Source organism: Sander vitreus, chromosome 2 (assembly GCF_031162955.1).
Source record: "Sander vitreus isolate 19-12246 chromosome 2, sanVit1, whole genome shotgun sequence".
Taxonomy (NCBI): Eukaryota; Metazoa; Chordata; class Actinopteri; order Perciformes; family Percidae; genus Sander; species Sander vitreus.
In genome coordinates, this window is record NC_135856.1 from 7,832,333 (window position 1) to 7,851,933 (window position 19,601).

Genomic DNA, 19,601 nt, shown 5'->3' on the forward strand with positions numbered 1-19,601 from the left:
GAGAATGAATTTGAGTGTTTTCTGAAAGCGTACATAGGCAACTGTTTGCTAACACAACAACTTTATGTAGTGATAATATGTCAATTTTGTGTTTAGGCTTGTTCTGCTGCTCCCAAGTGGCCAAAATAATCAAGTCATCATAGTCTGTTTCATCAGGTTTTGGTAACAATCAAGGAGCTATAGTGTTGCTGTGTTGGACTGCAGTTTAATATACTTGGTGCACTGATTTAGAATGATTAAACTATTGACTAGACTTGACTTGACTTTGTTTGAGGTGTCCTTTTATATGATTTTAACAGACAATGCCAGTCAATATTTCAGGGTCTAAAGCTTTTAAAAAGATAAATCAATACAGCTCTAAAGTATATTCATAGCTTAATTCATGCATTGCTTCCGGTCCTGGGATGTACTGAAGGACATCCCGATTTTCTTTATTGTTTTTCAGCCATTTAACCATATTTAATTCTGATTTGAGCCACCAAATTAAGACTTATTTGTATTATTCTCCTGTAACACCACTTTCTTTCTTCTTTTTACTTCCATAGACATAGTAGATCTTCTAGTCTCTTCATTTATTTCTTAACTCTATCCCTTCTCCTCGCTCATAACCCCCACCCATAATCCTTTGCACCACTACCACCATCCCACCGTTTGGCAGCGGGACAAGGTCAACACAGAAACCTCTCCCCTTCTCCTCTCTGCTTTCCCTCCCTGTAATTCCTCGCCATCGGCCGAGCAACAGGTCCCTCCCCCTCCCCGATCATTTCATCCACCGCCGCCCTCTGAGGGACGAGGGAAGGAGAAAGACTAAAGATGGAGAGGAGGGCGACGGCGAGTTCCAGGGAATGAGTGCAGATATTCTAAGTTAGTGTTGAAAATATGAAGACGGGGATGACGAAAGCGGGAAGGGACATTAGGAAATGAAAGGCGGAGGAGGGGAGTTGATGGAGAGAGACAGAAAGACTGAGGGAGAAAAGTGTTTTTAACCTTAGTTGACAGGCGAGACGGACGAGGCCAAGAGCAGTCTCCAGAAATCAATCTCTCTTTCTCTATCTCTCATTTTCCTTCTCTGCCTGCCTGTTTTGTCTTTCTCTTTACTTTCTTTCTTTCTCCTCACCATCCCTCTTTCATTCTCTCTGTCATCCAGACCTAAAACACACAAACACATGCGCCTCACATTCCTACGTGCAGAGCAGATTCACCCAACTTGTTTCCACTGTGTGTGTGTGTGTGTGTGTGTGTGTGTGTGTGTGTGTGCGTGCGCGCCAAGCCAAGCCAAGCCAGTAAATAATAACCAATCCCAGCTGTACTGTATAGGCCGTTTCTCTCATTCTCGCTGGGGAAACAAAGAGGGAGAGAGAGGAAAAAGGCTCCATCAAATAACAGAGTAATGAGCTGGAAAAAAAGTCAGCAGAGAGTTGAGCAGGAAGAATTAATAATGTTTTAATGCTAACAGACATTATGAGTCTAGTAGTCCGTGGTCTATATGCATGCCATTTGAAAAAAATCCAATTTGTACTCATTTCAAGGGGGAGCTTCAGAATCAAACCCACCTTAATGTGTTTCCAGCAAGCACCTTTTAGGGGGGGGGCTGCTGCACAGGTAAATAAACTGCATAGTTTACTTCTAAATTCCTTTAAACAAGTACTCATTACGTTGGCTTCCTTACACTGGGGAAAATAACCTACCAATTTAACCCTGATTCTTTAGCTTTGCGTGAAGTGACTGAACCTAATTTGGGCTTTAAAAAAACTGAGTGGTGTTTTTCAACCTTAACGGAGAGGAAGGAGTTGATGAAAACAAGAGATTAGGGGAGAACAACCCTAGGCCACGATCAGTGAACATTATAGATAGATGAAGCGAGAGAGACGGATACAAAGGGAATCAGCAGAGAAAAAAGTCGACAGTTGACTTGAATGCATCATTCGATTTATTATTCAATATATTAAAATACAGATATTTTACCCCAAGGACCAAATCCAGTCCTGTATTCAAAAAAGCAAAAGGTTTTAACTGAAATCAGTTCATTTTTTTTATGGAACTGCAGTGATTAGCAGATTCCTTCTGCTACAAGGTAAGTCCATGTGAAGTTGTAGAGCTCAACTTTGGTAAACTTTGACACACGCATACGCAACATGATTGCAGATTGTGCTGGCAATGATAACGTGAGACAGAATTCAATACAAATACATCTCTTAATAAACTGTTAACTTATTTTCTGGTAGCAGCCAAGTTACTGTACTGTAGCTTGCTGCTGGCTAACTAACAGTTATAGCAAACCATTCCTATTGTGACTAGCATGTTCCCGGTTAGCTTGGCAGCCACAGTAGCTCACGGGTTATAGCAGTCTAGTATGCCTCGCTATCATGATTTACTTTTAATGCTAACATTCAGTGCCAATGCAGAAAGTAGTATGTCCTTCTATGACAAAAGTATATTGAAGGTGGGGTATAGTGGATGGGTAGTTTACTTGACATTAACAACCTTATCAGAACCGTGTATCAGATATTAGAAAGCGAGATAGGCTATTTAAAAAACGTAGGTGTTGGACCTATAGCAATCCAAGTTGTTGAATGTTATACACTTTCACATTCACTTTTCACTTTCACACATTCACAGAATTGTCCGAACATTGACTTTCTTGCCTGCCAGTACGGTTGCACCAGTGGTGTAGTCTACATGATACGCAGGTATACGCAGTATACTGACTAAGAATGTACCAGTATTTATATATACCCAATTAAAAATGCCCAATGACACGCAACAACATACTTTCTATTATATTTTTTAAATATTTTGAATTCTCATGTTTTTCTTCTTCACGCTAAATAATAATAATAATAATAATAATAATAATAATAATAATAGGTAATTCCACCTTAAATTGGTTCATTAAAGTGTCTCCGAATACAGGAAATGAAGTCATTGATGTTCAAAACTTTCCTGGGGGTGGGACGCCCAGACCCCCTGCTATGATATAACCCCCCCCCCTCCCCCAAAGGCAGATTCTGGCCAATATATATATATATATATATATATATATATATATATATATATATATATATATATATATACATACAGGACAGTATACCCACTACAATACATTAGACTACACCACTGGCTTGCACTAACTTAACAAGTGGTCAAGCCACCGATCTTCTAGCACCCCCAACTGTATTCTGTCAGGGTATTAATAGTGTCACTGTTTTGTACTGACATCCATAATTCAAATGAATGCAATTATTCTGCCAAACATGGTGACTTTATCAATTAAATCATCAAGTGGAGAAAAGTGCTGCTATGTCTTAAGCTGGTTCAAGATTCTCAAATGTGATTATTACTTCTGTTTGAGCCTAAATATCTTTGGGTTTGGAACACTTTTTACTATGTTCTTACATTTTATATGATTATTTGTTTTTTGAAGATATAACCATCAGGTTAAAAACCATCAAAGCATTCAGTAGTTGCAGACCTAGTGGAGCTAAAAACGTGTTAAGGCTGACACCAAAGCAATCGGTCAACATCATCAAAGATGCCATGAGGAAAAGAGAGTGACGGAAGAAGAAGAGAAATAAGCTAACTATCTATCCATTGTAGTCCACATCTATGAGCCACTGGGACACAGAAGAAGTCCATTTCTGATTCTACGTCCATCTGCCATGGCACTTGATCCCTCTTTACAATCATAATTCCCTTCCTTGCCAAGACATCTTTCTTTTTGTCTTTATCCATTTTTCTCTTCTCTTTCTCTGCTCACGGTTCCCTCATTCTCTTTGTCGGGCCTTTTTTTCGTGAAGGCCAGCATTTCGTTTGCCTCCTTCCTCAAACACAGACCAAAAAGAAAGAGAGCAAGAGGCAGCGGGTGGGGAGGGAGGGGAGAGGAGAATAAGAAGGGGGAGAGAGGGAGTAGGGGAGTGATGGAGGGGTGGAGTTTGCGGAATTTGGTCTATGTTTGGTTTGGAAGTAAAGGCCCCGGCCCTGTGCTCTCAGGAGGATAATGGAAAAGAGAGGGAGAAGAAAGGGAGGTTTATGGATGTGTGCGTACCCTCACAGGTGGTCGGCACATACTGATGGGGGGGGGGCTTTTGTGTGTCAAAATGTGTGTGTGCACGTCTGTGTGTTTACTGTATTGTGTCAGCGTGTTGGCGAAGCTGTGTGCTCAAAGCATGTGTGTGCATTTGCCTGTTGATTTGCAGATGTTGGCACGGATGCATGTAAGCTTTTAGCATGTAAGAATCAGAGAAGGAAGACAGAGAGAGGAGGTGAATAAAACATTCCTAAGATGGAGGAGAAGGGGGGGTGGGGAGAGAGATGCAGGGAGCCAGTGGTTAGTTAGTGGTTAGAAACTAAGAGGAGAAAAATGAATGTCTGGTCCAGGGCTGGGCCCAAGAACGACACCACAACCAGCCGACGAGCCAAACGAGAGGAGAGCAGAGGAGAGGAGAGGAGAGGGGAGGGGAGAAGAGGAGAGGAGAGCAGAGGAGAGGAGAAGAGAAGAGAGGAGAGGAGAACCAGAGGAGGCCCCACCTCCTCCTGCCATCCTCCCATACGTGGCCTGCTAACTCCTGCCTCTGCCGCAGGGGAGAACATGGGGGAGTGGTGCTTTTATAGCTGAGCTGAACTCGCTGAACCCATCATGTGCAAACAGCAGGCAGAGTATGGAGACGGCGGAGGGCCGAGGCCAGCAGCCACTCAGGGGGCTTTAGTGGGGGGTCTCCGGCTGGAGATAGCACGAGGGCTGGAGATACTAGGAGGAGGAGGATGAGGAGAGTGACGGAGGAGGAACAGGAGAGTCAGCGCAGGTCTCCCTCTACATGTTCAACTATATACACCATCAGTTTGGGTTGGGGTCTTTTTTTCATTCGCTTATTACTTATTTCATTTGCCTTTTTCTTTACTCACTTCACCTTCTTTCTCCTTCCTTCTTTCCTTTGCTTTCTTTCTGCCTTACTTTGTTTCTTCTTTTGCTTTTTTCCTTGTTTTTTTTTTTTTTTCCTTTTCTTTCTTCTTTCTTTCTTCCTGCCTCCTTTTATTCCTTCTTTTTTCTGATAAATGTGTTTTATTCCTTTATTCCTCATTGTTTGCTTCCTTAACTTTTTTCTTTGCTTACTCCACTTTGTTTCGCTCACTTCTTTTTCTTTTTGTGTATTACTTCTTTAATATTTTATTTAATCCTTATTTTTAACCATTCTTTGCTTCCTTCATTCCTTCTTCTCAATTGACCTTCTTTTTTCTTCTACACTGTTATTTTACATTTCTATCATTATTTGCTTTCTTTCCCTCCCCTTGCTTCCTTCACCTATTTTTCTTCCCCTCTTTCTGTCATGTTTCCTTCCTTCTATCATTCCTTCTTTCTTCCATTGTTTGATTTCTTCACTTTTGTCTTATTATATATATCTTCTTCTTTTTTAGCACTTTTTAAGGCATTTTATGCCTTTAATAGAGAGATGACAGAAAACAAGGTGTCTCTGGCCGGACTTAAACCGTAGCCATTGCAGTTGGTTGGCGCCATGAACCCCTAGGCCACCAGGGTGCCTTCCATTATTACTTTTGCTTTTTTATTTTTGCTTACTTCACTTCTTCCCATACTTCCATAACTTTCTTTTTACTTTCTTTTGCCTCCTTTGCTTTCTTTGGCTACCTCCAATTGCTTTCTTTGCACATTTCGTTCTCTCCTTAACATGTTTCTTTCTTTCTCTCTTCTTTTGTTCCTTCGCTTTCTTTCTACCTTCAGTTTCTTCTTACTCTCTTTATTCAATTCTTTTTTCTCTTCCATTTTTTATCATTTGTTCTTGCTTCCTCACACACACACACACACACACACACACACACACACACACACACATACACACACACATATGCCATATGTATGAGCAACACTCCCACCCTGCAGCAGACAGTGTGGGTGGAAGTGGGCTGCAAGGCAGACGCACCCAACAACAACAGGAAAGGAGTTTGCTTGGCTCCAGGCCTTTTTTTTAAATCCATCCACATGCATCTGTCCAACCTTTAGAGAACAGCATGATGCAACAAGTCTGCAACCTGCACATCGCTTCCGTCATGCAAAATCCCCACATTCTCAAAAACTCTTCACCCTGACCACCATGATGCATCTCAGACACACCCATTGGTTACTCCCTTAACCTGCCCTGCCTCGCAGGACCCCACAGTTACAGTTCAAGCAAAAGCATGAAAATCAGTGCAGCTGGAGCTAGGAAGTGTTTCTTATAGGGAGGTGTATCATCCTTTAAGGAGGATGAGGATGGGCAGTCGTGTCATGGGGGTGGCGAACTTGTGGTATCAGATGACCGAAACTGCTGGGATGAAAACAAAGGAAGGAAAGGTCTTGTCTCCAACCTATTTCATTTGGGAGTTTGCACAATGGTACTATAGAATAGAAAATACGTTATTGTCTACTTTTTTGCGTGCAAAAAGTCAGAAATTTGGTAATGGTTTGCATGTGCAAAATCTGCTTTTAAAAAGGGTACATTAAAACACATCATATCACATCCAGACAGGACACATTAAAACACGTTTACATAAAAACGCTATACACTAGAACAGAGATCTTCAACAGGGGGTCCTCAGAGTCACTGCAGGGGGGGCCATCAATTATTGTTAATTTTTGAAAGTTTTCTTCAAAAATTAAATTGTCTTAACATGAATTCAACATACTATTAGCAAATATAAATCTCAACTGATAATAGGCTTACTGGCCTATAGGTAAGGTAGTCTCTATAGCCATCCACAGATATAGTTAATCCTAAGGATTCACATGTATGTTTAACATTAAAACATGATTTATAAAAGCATGCCGACAATTATTATTTGAATAGCTTAGTATTCATATGCAAAAAAAAGGTATGTATAAAAGGCTTTAGGTTGCCCTACAACTTATTGTAGGCCCAGTTTAATATGCAACTTCATTTTATACAATATATGCAGTAGGGGGCCCCTGCTCCATCTTTCTTTCAGTTAAGGGGTACCTGGCTTAAAAAACGTTGAAGACCACTGCACTAGAAGCTACATTAAAAGGAGCACCAGGTACTCGATGGTGAGGACTGAATCAAGGTTTAATATAAACTGCTGTGTGCTGAGGTAACAAACTGGCTTCAAAAGTGGCTGTCCTAAAGCTATTGTATGGCCTTTGCCCTGAGGGCAGTAGCTGAAAGTGGTGTTTTAAGGGATGGTAGTGGTCGTCTAAGATTTTGCCACTTAAGCTTTGGACTGCTTTGCCATGGTGATAGGACAGTGGGGTTTGTTTGCAGCCTGAAATTGTACTGCTGCAGTTTAACTACTTTTGAAACTAAAGGGTTTCAAACTTACAAATTGGGTTTACAGGCAGTTAACAGTTAGTTAGTAGCTTAGCGGCCTTGTGTTCAAAAAAGACTACACCCTCATACATTAAGGACCCACTTTGGATCACTGCAAAATCATACAGAAATTGGCATACTGTCCAATAATGCCACAGACAGATCCTCCTATAGCCTACGTAAACATCAAAATAGGTTGTTGTCACAGTGCAAAATGTCCCAAAATGGGACTTTTGTTGATCTGGCAACCACTCTGGCAGAATGAAGTCACACTAGCAGTACATTTTTCAAGTTGAGTTAACTAAAAGCATTTGGTTGAGGTTAGGGAAAAATTGTAGTTAAGGTTAAAACGTGAGAATTTGTTGGGGAGCTGTGTCTTGAAATTTGTGTAACTTTCTGAAACCGACAATCTGACAAGCATGCCTATTTATGCAGCAATTTGCCAAGTGTGCATAGATGAGAAAGTAGGCAAGATTTGAATTGCTCTATCAGGCTTACTTTTTTTAGTTCTCCACACAACTAATTATCTTACTGTTCTTGTGTATTACCAAGTGCAGCACCTTGAATGCCTTTGTGTGCACCATTATCTCCATTGATGTACAATTCATTGCATCTCACCCCTCTCTCTAACAACAGGCATTTCCGCCAGTCTTAAGTGTGGCCATTCACAACAGCTTTAAACACCTTTGCCTTTAGACATGGTCAGATGACTACAAATTAGTTTCTTTGAAACATACTGAACCCTTAAGAGCGTCACACTACTGCCTGCTTTGCATCCACTCCAGAAACTTATATTGGACGCTTCTTCCACCATAGTTTCCGCCATACTCCTAGCTGCTGCTCCGTCGCTATGGTCTCTACCCCCTTCCTGCAACCTTTAGCTCTGGCTGGTAGACGTAAAAAGCATCACTTCCGGTGCGCCAGCGCCAGAAAGTCCCCACAGACACCAATCACCGCAACTCCGGTTTACTGAGAAATATAGAGCGCTTTCCCTAGCGTTGATAGGCTTATTCAGCATTGTGTGAACTCTTTTGGCAAGGGCTTGAATGTAACAGACCTCCAGCTCTAAGCCATATGAACAAATACATAATGCTGTTGCTTTCCTGGTGAGGAGTACTTGCATGTACAGTATATGAGTTCCATGTGCTCAAAATTAACACTACGCTATATTTCATCAAGTCCGCAATTGCCTGGTGTATGTTTGTTTGTACTATCAACATACCAGTAAAAATTAAAAACATATCAGTTTGTCCACATAATGTCAGAAAAAAAAGAAAAAAAAATATATATATATATATATATATATATATATATATAAAAATATAAATAAGCCAAAGAAAAGCAGCAAATCTTAACATTTTCGAAGCCAGCTAATATTTGGTATTTAGTTTGAAAGGTTACTGAAACCATTTTAGTATGTATAAGAAGAATAACTGAGGGCCCAGGATAGACCCTTGGGGAACTCCATATTGGTAAAGAGATGTAGATGAGGAGGTGCATGTAAGTAATTTGGAAATGTCATTAGAAGCTAATCAAAACTAAGAGTGGAAATATATACCAGTTGACATTTTGATTACCCATTACACACACACACACACACACACACACACACACACACACACACACACACACACACACACACACACAGACACACACTAGCCTACTCAGTGCGACAACAAGCTCATAACTGAACAGCACAGACATTTTGAACATTATTAACAGAGGAACATATGCCTAAAGGGATTGTTGATCTTTTTGTCAGGATGAAGAAAACAAACCAGCGGCTGACTCTCTTTAATTTAGCCTACCTTACAACAGCCTGTGGATGGTGAAACAGCCGCCTCTGCTCCCTGTAGTCTGTCTGAAGATGCTTTCGAGCCTCCAATAGACACAAACTGAGGACACAAATGACCAAAATCAAGCGAGTTTGTCCGGGGTTTCTCGTACCATCTTCGATAAAGTTATCAGTTGTCTCTGGATGGTTTCAAAATAAAAAGCAATCGGTATGTTGAAAGCAAATCCTCCCACAGGGATCGTTGAAGACGTTGAAAAAAAACCTGTTGCGAGTGGTCAGTTTTCAGATACGCAACCGAACCTTGTCCTGTGAATAGTTTTTTTCCCCTCAAAATTAGACTGACGCAAGCTGAGGAAAGCACTGACGAGGGAAAACAACTAAATGTCATTAGTATGTGAGGATGCAGGCTGCGATGTGACTGTCAAATCCGCCGCAAAAAGGTATAGTCTCTGCTTGAAGGCGCATCGCCCAGTTGCGACGCTGGTCAACTGAGCTTCCACTGGCGGTGAGGAGGGACGAGGCTGTCTGGGTGGGAGAGAGAGAGAGAGAGAGAGAGAGAGAGAGAGAGAGAGAGAGAGAGAGAGAGAGAGAGAGAGAGAGAGAGAGAGGGAGCGAGCGAGAGAGAGAGAGAGAGAGAGAGAGAGAAATTGGACATTGAAGGGTGGAAGAAATGCCAGAATAGAAATCCGACTTCCTCTGCCAGCTGTTGACTCTCACGATAGTCTGAACTCTCTCTGTGTGTCTGTGTGTGTGTGTGTGTGTGTGTGTGTGTGTGTGTGTGTGTGTGTGTGTGTGTGTGTGTGTGTGTGTGTGTGCGTGCGTGCGCGCGTAATCTTCTGCTGCCCTCCCTGTCCTGCAGATGGACTTTGTATGGAGTATATCTACAGCTCACTCACGGCCCTATATCAGCAGAGAGATCTAGCATAGTAGCAGAAAGGCACTGTGTTAACATCTGCTTGGGTTTTAGGTAGCCTATCTACGCATGTTAGTTTGTTTGTTTTTTTGTTTGTTTTTTACACCCTGGTTCATTTAGGTCCCAGTTGGTAAGGAATGATTTAAGCACGCACATATACAGGCAATTTTTAAGCTCAGAGCTGATGGAATGTGCAGTAGGCCTGTGGCTACAGCACAATATAGAGATCACAAAAAGCTGCATTTGTCTGATTTTAGCCAGGGTTTCTACAAAATTCAAACCACTTTTAAACAATCTGTGCAACGTTTTTATAGCCTAGTTTATCCAGTGTGGAACAATGTTTTTATTAATTTCCCTCTATTGGCACTAGAGGAAAAAGTCAGAGCACCAAAATAACTGGATACAGTCTCTGAGAACTATGAATGTTTGCACGAAATGTCATAGTAATTTGTCCGTTAGGTTTTGAGATATTTCAGTCTGGACCAGACATTGCCTTCCATGAAGCAATGATCTAGTGTTTCTTTTTTTTTTGGGCGTTTTTAGGTCTTTAATTTGACAGGATAGATGAAGACATGAGAGGGGAGAGAGAGGGGGGGAGTAAAGCTCTATATGGGCAACCACTCTACCAACTGAGCTATCCAGGCGCCCTGCTCTAGGGTTTCTAAAGTCCCTTTCAGCCTGTTTACTGACTCCCTCCAGTGGTCATAAGTGGAGACTTACACGTTTAGTCCACTCTGTTGACAGTTTAAGTGTAACTGATCCAAATGTTCCATTTATCATATCACTTTTATAACTTAAAATGTTAGATGACTGTAAAAATATTGCAATTCAAAGTGTGAAACAAATGGAAAAATAGACAATTGGGCTAATTAAAGGGAAGACACAGCAGCACTAACTTAGTGTTCACTTTAATTTTGAGCTGTAAAAGACAAAAATGGGAGTGATGTCTAGGAGAGATTTAGTTGTTAAACCGGTCTCAATAAATATGTTTTTGCCTATTCTTTCCACATTTTAAAAGCGCCACGTTAATTTGTTTTCTACTTTTTTTTTCTAAGATAAGTACGCTTTCTACAGGGTTTTAATTTTTTTGTCATAGGAGTGTTTTTATTTATTCAAACCTTACTGAAATGAACTATTAAACCAAAGTCTATTGCAGCAAAATACTAATATCACTAAAGTGTGTGACTTGATGTGAAATCTGTTTATAACAGAATGGCAATGCACAATATATAGACAGGTAACAACAAGAAAAACAACAACAACGTAACAGTGTCCTAGTACATCATTGGGACAAACATGAAATAACTTTTTATCACCTTACTGTGTTTTGAATACCTTGAGAAATGTTGTTGTGGTCTAGTCTGGGCCCGTCAGAATATGACCTCTGACCCTAATCTGCCTCAGCAATGGGTGTTGAAAAACACACACACGCACACACAAACACTTACCATGTCGATAAGCCTCCTTGTTTTTGTTTCAAAGTCTCTATACTGACTGAAAAATGTGAAGTTTTTTTTCCCCAAGGAATCAGCTAGTTTCTGTTCAGCTAGTTTCTGTTCAGGTACGTTCAGGGTGTCATTTTAAAGCTTGGACTTTCAACTTTTTAGTAATACCAAGCACGTCATATGATGTTTTGATCACAACTTCTTTTTATATTTAAAAAGTTTATATTTTTACAACTTTATTGTTAAATGACTTCGTAATAGGCATAGTTTCGACAACATACAGTTGGTTTATGAATTCTAAAAGCTGAAGAGCTAATTTAATGTCTTCTATAAATAGACGATTATGAAATAGTCTCGGGTTAACAGAGATTGCAATTGCATGCAGTGGTTATTATTAAAGATTAGGGCTGGGTATCGTTCAAAAATGTTTGATAACGGTACCGATACCAATACTTCAGACTTCGATACCGGCTCCTAAATGATACTTTTTTGTTTGGCTGTCTAATGTGTAACATTAGTATGTGATCTGGGGCCAACTACTTCCTCTGGGTGAAATTACAAAATGTTCCCATCTTTTTTCTCATGCTAGTATAGCCAAAGAAAAATATCAAACCACCTGTTAAAGGCACCCGAATACAGAAAATGACATCTACACTGTTACTGCTACACAATAAATTGGGGGAGATGGGGTTTTCAATGCTTCCTACGCCCTGCCTCGGTATCATGGATTCGGACCATAGTGGAGGTGATAAGTCGGATTTATCACATATGAAGTAACTGCAAACACAGTTGCAAGGAAGTGAACTATGTCCATATTTAGCAGCTGGGGTTTAGATGATGTACCAGAGATTAGGTATTTACTTAGAAATGTATAGTCAGAACATAAAATCCAGATAGATGTAGCCTATATTTAGGTTATTATTAGGCTTTATATTTATAAAGGTAGGTAAAAAAAAAACTCCAATGCCCACTTAACTTACTTGTGTTATTTATAGTGCTTTAACAAATGAAGATAAGTTAACATTTGTCATCATTGCGTTTCATCATTTCTCATGTTTTTACAAGCACATATTAGAATTTATTGTCTTGACCATTACTATTTCTTGAGACTTATTTACTTAAGTTGTTTTATTATTATTATTATTATTATTATTATTATTATTATTATTATTATTATTTATATATTATTATTATTATTATTATTATTATTATTATTATTATTTTAGAGAGGATTTTGATTGTTTTGCTTCTTGGACATGTTGGTTCTGTTTTCTGTTGGAACAAACAGAACATAACATAAAATAAAAAACTATAAAAAAAAATTCTACTTTGGATTAAAAATATTTTTTTATGTCCCCAAATATTGTTGTCCTTCCTGTTTAATTTCTTACAACATATATCACTGACATTATGATGTGATGCATTAATATGAACCACTAGGACAGTAAACAGAGGCTCCATATGAACATAACATTGTGTATTAAAAGATTAGTGAAGTTACATCCACAGCTTCATTCTCTTTTTGTTCTGCACCACAAACCAACCGCAGATAACACTTCCTTCATCGCTTTGCACTTACTCTGATAACTCTTGCACCAAGATACCTCAGTTTAATACTTTTCTAATACACCACGTAAAACTGTCCAAACGAAAGGCTGAAGAGATAAAAGTAATGAGTGCCTTTGGATGGAATCAAGATTGTAAAAATGCAACATTAAAAAAGAGACACTTAGCCTATAACACACTTCAGAATCAGTTCATCACTGAAAGAGGAAGGGGGAGACATTATAAAGTCAGAGGTGCATGCTGTTTGTCTACCACACTCTCCCCGACCCAACTGTCCACTCTGCCCTGTTCTGCCTTCCCTTTGTTAAAAGACTGCGGTTGTTTTTGACAGGTGAGTTACATTTTTGAACTTTTTATTTGATCTGTGATGTGCTTAATGCAGCGTTTGTGAAAAAGCAGATACAAATATTATTAAATCAATTTTCTGATTAGAAACTGAAGGACTGCAGCAGCCATGTTGTTGGCAGAAGCTGGATGTGTGTTTATGGGTTTGATCCTGTACCTCTCAGGTATGAATTATTTTTCATCCCTTCTTGTACAATGCTAAACTCTGAACATGATATAGGATTTTATGTATTTGATGTATGATTATTAGCTGTAATCTGTGAAAACAAAGGAGGGAATCAGTTGTATTTTTTGTGTTTTATATATACGTGTAGGAGTTTAATCAGGGGCGTCAAACATACGGCCCGTGGGCCAGAACCAGCCCGCCAAAGGGTCCAATCTGGCCCGCTGGATGACTCTGCAAAGTGTGAAAATTGAAGAGAAGTAATTCATTCCAATTTCAAATTTCCGACTTTAATTATTATTTTTTCCTACCATGGCCTGAGAGCGCTGTAGTAACAGAAGCAACTTGCGTTTGCCAACATCAAGCTGACAAGAAACTCTGTGGCAGGTAAAGTTTCTGATCTTTCTGGAGTGGTTTACTAGTCTGGCCCACTTGAGATCAAATTAGGGGTATGTGGCCCATGAACTAAAATGAGTTTGACACCCCTGAGTTAAATCTAGGGAAACTATTTTGACTGAAATTTGAAAGAACTGAACACATTTTATGAAAATGTATATAAAACTGAAAGAAGAAAACATTGCAGATCAGCTCTCGAAATTATCACAAACTACTGGAATGAGCTCTTTAAATTTCCTTAATGTGCTGTATATCATGTCACGATTAGTAAACATCCAATAATTAAAGGGTATCAATTTGTCCAGGTGTTCGCTCATAAAATCTTCTGTTAAAGGGGTTCATGGACGAGCAAACAGCATCTGTGCCTTAAAAGGTTCATCAGTGGATCTGCCCTGCTCAGCTCAACGTCCCACTACAACCATGAAGTGGTACACTGTACACCGGAATGGATCTACATTTGTTCAGAAGGAGCTCTCTGCAGATGGAAATCGTGTGACGTACAACATGTCTGCAGAGAGTAACTTCACTCTAACAATCAAAGATCTGAGAGAGAGCGATGCAAATGTTTACTGCTGCAGAGAGACTTCTGACAACCCAGAACTCTGCTGGCACAACAAAATTGAGCTCCATGTTACAGGTACAGTGGCTGCCAGTTATTTATTACTTTAAGACTAAGGCTAGTATCCACATTCTTATTTTATTCACCATAATCTCAGACCTGCAGGTAAAGGTGATTCCTGCCACAGAGGGACAGACAATGACACTGATGTGTAGCACCAGTTGTCCTCTGACTGAAAACCCTGCAGTCTACATCTGGTACAAGAACAGAGAGTTCCTCTATCAGGACTCTCCCTGGTACCAACAGCTGGTCAGCAGTGAGAAAGGAGTCAGATACTCCTGTGCTATCAAAGGCTACGAGGATCTCAGAGCCCCTCGAGTCTCAGTGGGTGAGTGACAGCATTTAACTCCTTATATGATGAGACATCTGGCTTACACTTTCAAGAAAAACTCAAATATTCAAGTGGAAGTGGATACATCTTATGCCATTTTAGTTCAATCAAAAATACTGTATGCTGTTTGTTGTCCAGATTCTGTCACGTCGACCTGCTTCAGTGTGACCTATGCTAAAGGGAGAATGTGTTCTTATAAGACGACATCAGAGGAAGAGCCCTGCTCCATCACATATCCCAGAGGTTAAGTTTTCACAAACATTTACAAACATACAAACACACCTCCCACCCCCAAATATATTACAGTGACTGATGAAAAGTGTATTTGTCATCTCCCAACAGATGTCCATTTCCAAATGACTAAATTGAAGGACTATGTCATACTGACCTGTACCACCAGCTGCCCGATGGCTGACCGTCAAACTGCGTACAGGTGGTACTGGAACAGACAGTTATACGGCAACTGTGAGAGTCAAGACATGACAGTTATCAACCCTTCTTTTGAAACCATCTCCTGTGCTGTAAAAGGCCATGAGGATCTGCGCTCTGATGAAAACTGTGAGTATGAACTGACTTATAGTCTCTTTTAACTTATGAAATAGGGCATTTGTATCATTAGTCTGCGTGCCTAAAGGGGCAATAAGAAACAATATCTTCATGTTTAAATGCCATGGAGGGTGGGCAGCAGAAAACACCTCAAAATAAAATGCAATAGCTCTGATGTAAACGCACAGTTTGAGAATTCGATTTTTGTTCATTTCTATTTGTAGTTTGAATAGTAATTAATCAAATATCACACTTTCTTTCAATTTAAAATCTCATTTCAGTCACTGTTATGTGACCTGCTTTTCCTCTTGCATCATTCGATACTTTTACGTTTTTGTGACTTAACGTAATTGAAGCAGAGGATATCTGGGCCCTAAGTCCCATTCCCTGTATGAAAGTCAGGGCTGTTGCTTTCTTTGTGATTTACAGTTATTGCAGCAATAACTATTTGGTTTTTCAGCCTCAAACACTGTGTATTACTCACAGTATCATTTGCGTTGTGCCATACAATACACTAAAGAAAATTAAAAATATAAATAGGAAAAAGGATTTGTACCTTAAAAAAAATTGCGCCTGGTTAAAATTCTAGACACAGAAGTCTTTTTCAAAGTAAATGAAGCTGTTACTAAAAGTCATGAATCTATATTTCAGGTCTTCATAATAGGAACTGCGAGAGTGTGAATTATGCCAGAAGGAGGATTTGTGCTCTGGAAGGTTCTTCAGTGAACATTTCAAGTGAATACTCACACCACAGCTGGCCTATCGTAAATCATTTCTGGAATAAAGGAAAGCAGGATGCTGAAAATTTGACCGAGGATGCAGGTCGCGTGGAGCTTCATGACAACATGAAAAATTACACCATCCTGAGAATCAATAACCTGAAGAAGAATGACTCAGCAGAATACAAATTCACGCTCCAGAGATATGACAAGAAACAGTCTCCTTCACCCGGAGTCACGTTAGTTGTCACTGGTAATACTTAAATACCTGAATATCTTTCGATGGGGAATCTGTTGCTTCCTCATTGTGTATCTTAAGACATCATAATTGACACAACCTGATCCATGGTTTTACATTTTCAACAACATATAAAATTACATTTTTAATCCCTGCTTTATTAAATGTGTCATGCATATTATATGTTCTCTGATATAATCGGTATCGGGTACTTTGAAGGTTGCAAGTCAGTCTATCCAATAGGCGCACAAAAGCTGTAAACGTCTCTAACATGTTTTTGTCATTTAATCTATCAAACCCTTTTTCAGGCCTGAAAGTGATAATGACTCCCTCTGCAGAGGTGACAGAGGGCCAGAGAGTCACCCTGAGCTGCAGTACCAGCTGTCCTCTGACTGACAACACAAACTACATTTGGTACTTGAACAGTCGACCTTTGACCCCGACAGAGAAGCAAAACAAACACCTGGTTCTGGACCCAGTCAGAAGTCAGCATGCAGGGAATTACTCCTGTGCCGTCAAAACCCCCCACAACATCAGCTCATCTGAAGAGAATCTCACCGTCAAACGTGAGTGAAACAACATGAAATCAAGGAGAGGGTTAACGTTTCCTGCTACAGATTTCCCACCTTGGTCAGAAAACACAGGGGAGACACGCCTTCACTGTCTCACTTCTCCCTCACTCTAACACACTCCCCACACACACAAACACACACACACGCCGGTCGACGCACACACTAGCGCACAAGTATAAACATCAGGCCACTTATGTAGGCTACGGCGAAAGCGATGTGTGGAGCCTGCGCAGAACCATAAAACGGCCTTGAGGCTTTACATTTGAATTGAAGCAGCAAAAATGGCTCAATTATTGAAGTACTCGTGTACTAGTGTGACGTGAATTAAATCTTTCACCCACTCTTAAACGGACTTAATAGACTCAATGCATATTGACATAACTGTGTTCAACTATACTCAAGGGTCAATATTAAAACAAACCTACAAAATACAATTGTGTATTTCACTTTTTTTTTTTTAAATATGTTGCGCTTGTCTCACAGCTCACATCAATCTCTCTCCAGCTCGGATTGCAGTAGCGATACTGAATGCAGTAAAGCTAACTGTTATATTACTGTTCCCACCTGCTGTATTTCTCCTCTACCTGAGGATGAGGTAAAATACTCCATTCAAATTTTTGTACTTTCATTTCCTCTCTTCTTGTTGGCTTTAATATGATTTTAACATTAGTAATTTGCTTAATATGACCAATAACATCCAGGAAGAAGAGAACTCTGACCTCCGCTGCAGAGCAAAGTGACAAAGTACAAACTGGACAAGTGAGTAGTACAAAAGTTGAGACCTAGAAATGACTGTGTGTGTGTGTGTGTGTGTGTGTGTGTGTGTTCCCCTCTGTCATTGTCTTCTCTGCCCTTCAGATGGACGAGCTGTATGAGCCAATGCATCCTGCAGAATGGACAGATCCAGCAGAGCAGCAGGAAGACACTGTGTGATATCAGCTTAGATTTTAGATATCTATGCTGAGTGCTTTGCAGGAGTGCAGATAAAATGTCTGTCTTGGCCATTTAGATTCTTCTTGGTGAAATATGATTTGAGCACTGCAAAGGCACCTGTAAACTCACAGTGTGTGGTACAGCCAAACCTGGAGGTTACAAAACATACAAACATGTATCCGTATCCTTGAAAAGATCTACTTCCTGCCTTAACGACTACTGGGGGTTGGATTCGAGGCTCTTATCTTCAGCTGAATTTCACACATTTGTTCATGAAGGCCGGCTGCGTGTTTATAGCGTCGTTTGTCTGATGCTCTTGTTAACTTCCTGTGAAACCAGTTCTGAATTGAGGCATACAGCTGCCACCATCATACAACAAATCTACCCAGTTTTGCATTATAGCAGTTTTCATATTATGATTAAATCTTTCTCTTCTTACATTTTATAAGTTTTAATGGCACATATATCTTGTTTATTCTTGTTTGTTCTGTCTTGTTTGTCTGATAAAAATGTCTGATATAGAAGATTATGCACAAGTTATCAAAAGACAGGCAAGTGTTTTGTTTGTTTGTTTGTCTTTTATTTTTAATATCTACATGTGAAATCCATGAGAAATGTGACGGGTAATAACCTGGAGGTTAGCCAGATGCTCTTTGATATTACTGATGTGGATTCTATTGCTTGTCTCTATTTTTATGAATATGTCCTTAAATTGTGTATTTGTTGCCTACTTTTGAGAGGGTAGGGGTGTTGGGAACGATGCAAGATGTCTCTAATGGTAAATGAGTTTCTGTAATGCTCTGGATACCATTAATAATAATAATTTTAAAAAAAATAAAAAATAAAATGTCTGCTATAATTACAGTTTATTGAAAATCGTATTTTTTTTTATATATGGCTATTGGGGGACAACTTTCTAACCTTCCTTCCCTGCACATTCCCTTTTATTGGTATTATTGTATGTATTTTACGTTGATGTTTTGTGCAAATAGATTCAAATCTAAATTACAACATCTGTAAATTATTATTTTTTTAAACTGAAACTTTAAAGGTTGGCAACTCGTGACTGGAGATGGCTACTTTTTTCTAGATCTCATATATATATCTACATCAAAGAAATAAAACTATATATTCCTATAATCTACATTCTGCAGGAGTGGTGATTCTATTTAACATACGAGATTGAACAAATGACATGAAAATATGACATAGAGAGTCGCTGGACATTGATTAGGATTGCTGTAATTGCTTATCAGGCTTATGTGGAGCTAAAAACAAAAAAGGACACTTGGTAAATTAGTTGATTAGAGGAAAATTATACATCAGACAAGTTTTTTTAGAGGGGAACTTTTAATGTGGTACCTGATGATTGGCTCAATGACATTTGTCAGGATGTCAATCACTTAATGTAGGCTAATCCCTTTTAACATTAATTGGATGTATGGGTTGTTTATAGACTGATTGACACTGTGCTCAGTGAATCTGTCAGTCGGATTCCCTATTCGTCCCCTATTATTTTTTTCGGGACGCATTGACACAAATATATATTAAACAAAATATCAAAGATGATAGCGTGTTTCATTATGATCTCACCATATGCAATATTAAGTGTTGACCAGCAGGTGTCCCCGTTTGACTGTATCACATGCTTGACTCTTACCGTACTATTTGCTTCAAAGTGATTTAGTGCTACGAAAAGCTTAATTT

General features: G+C 39.5%; 2 protein-coding genes across 4 annotated transcripts in view; one reads left to right on the forward strand and one right to left on the reverse strand.

Annotated features, from left to right (window-relative positions):
* LOC144533778 (zinc finger protein GLIS2-like) overlaps window positions 1-9,958 on the reverse strand; it is a 36,802-nt gene extending 26,844 nt beyond the window's left edge. Inside the window, exon 1 of the mRNA XM_078275336.1 lies at window positions 9,122-9,958. The gene's annotated coding sequence lies outside the window, so the exon portion shown is untranslated. The remainder of the gene's footprint in view (window positions 1-9,121) is intronic.
* Window positions 9,959-13,016: 3,058 nt separating this feature from the next.
* On the forward strand, window positions 13,017-18,479 carry LOC144533756 (B-cell receptor CD22-like). 3 transcript variants are annotated; one of them, XM_078275309.1, is made up of 11 exons: window positions 13,017-13,363; window positions 13,465-13,541; window positions 14,271-14,573; window positions 14,653-14,883; window positions 15,025-15,129; window positions 15,229-15,444; window positions 16,084-16,404; window positions 16,698-16,955; window positions 17,445-17,556; window positions 17,663-17,720; window positions 17,820-18,479. In XM_078275309.1, exons 2-11 carry the CDS (start codon window positions 13,487-13,489, stop codon window positions 17,892-17,894), a joined length of 1,734 nt encoding a protein of 577 aa, XP_078131435.1. In that variant the 5' UTR covers window positions 13,017-13,363; window positions 13,465-13,486; the 3' UTR covers window positions 17,895-18,479. The 3 variants fall into 3 exon arrangements, with proteins under 3 accessions (XP_078131435.1, XP_078131442.1, XP_078131450.1); XM_078275316.1 differs by having other exon boundaries at window positions 13,018-13,363; window positions 17,466-17,556; XM_078275324.1 differs by lacking the exons at window positions 13,017-13,363; window positions 13,465-13,541 and adding an exon at window positions 13,742-13,927.
* Window positions 18,480-19,601: the final 1,122 nt, after the last annotated feature.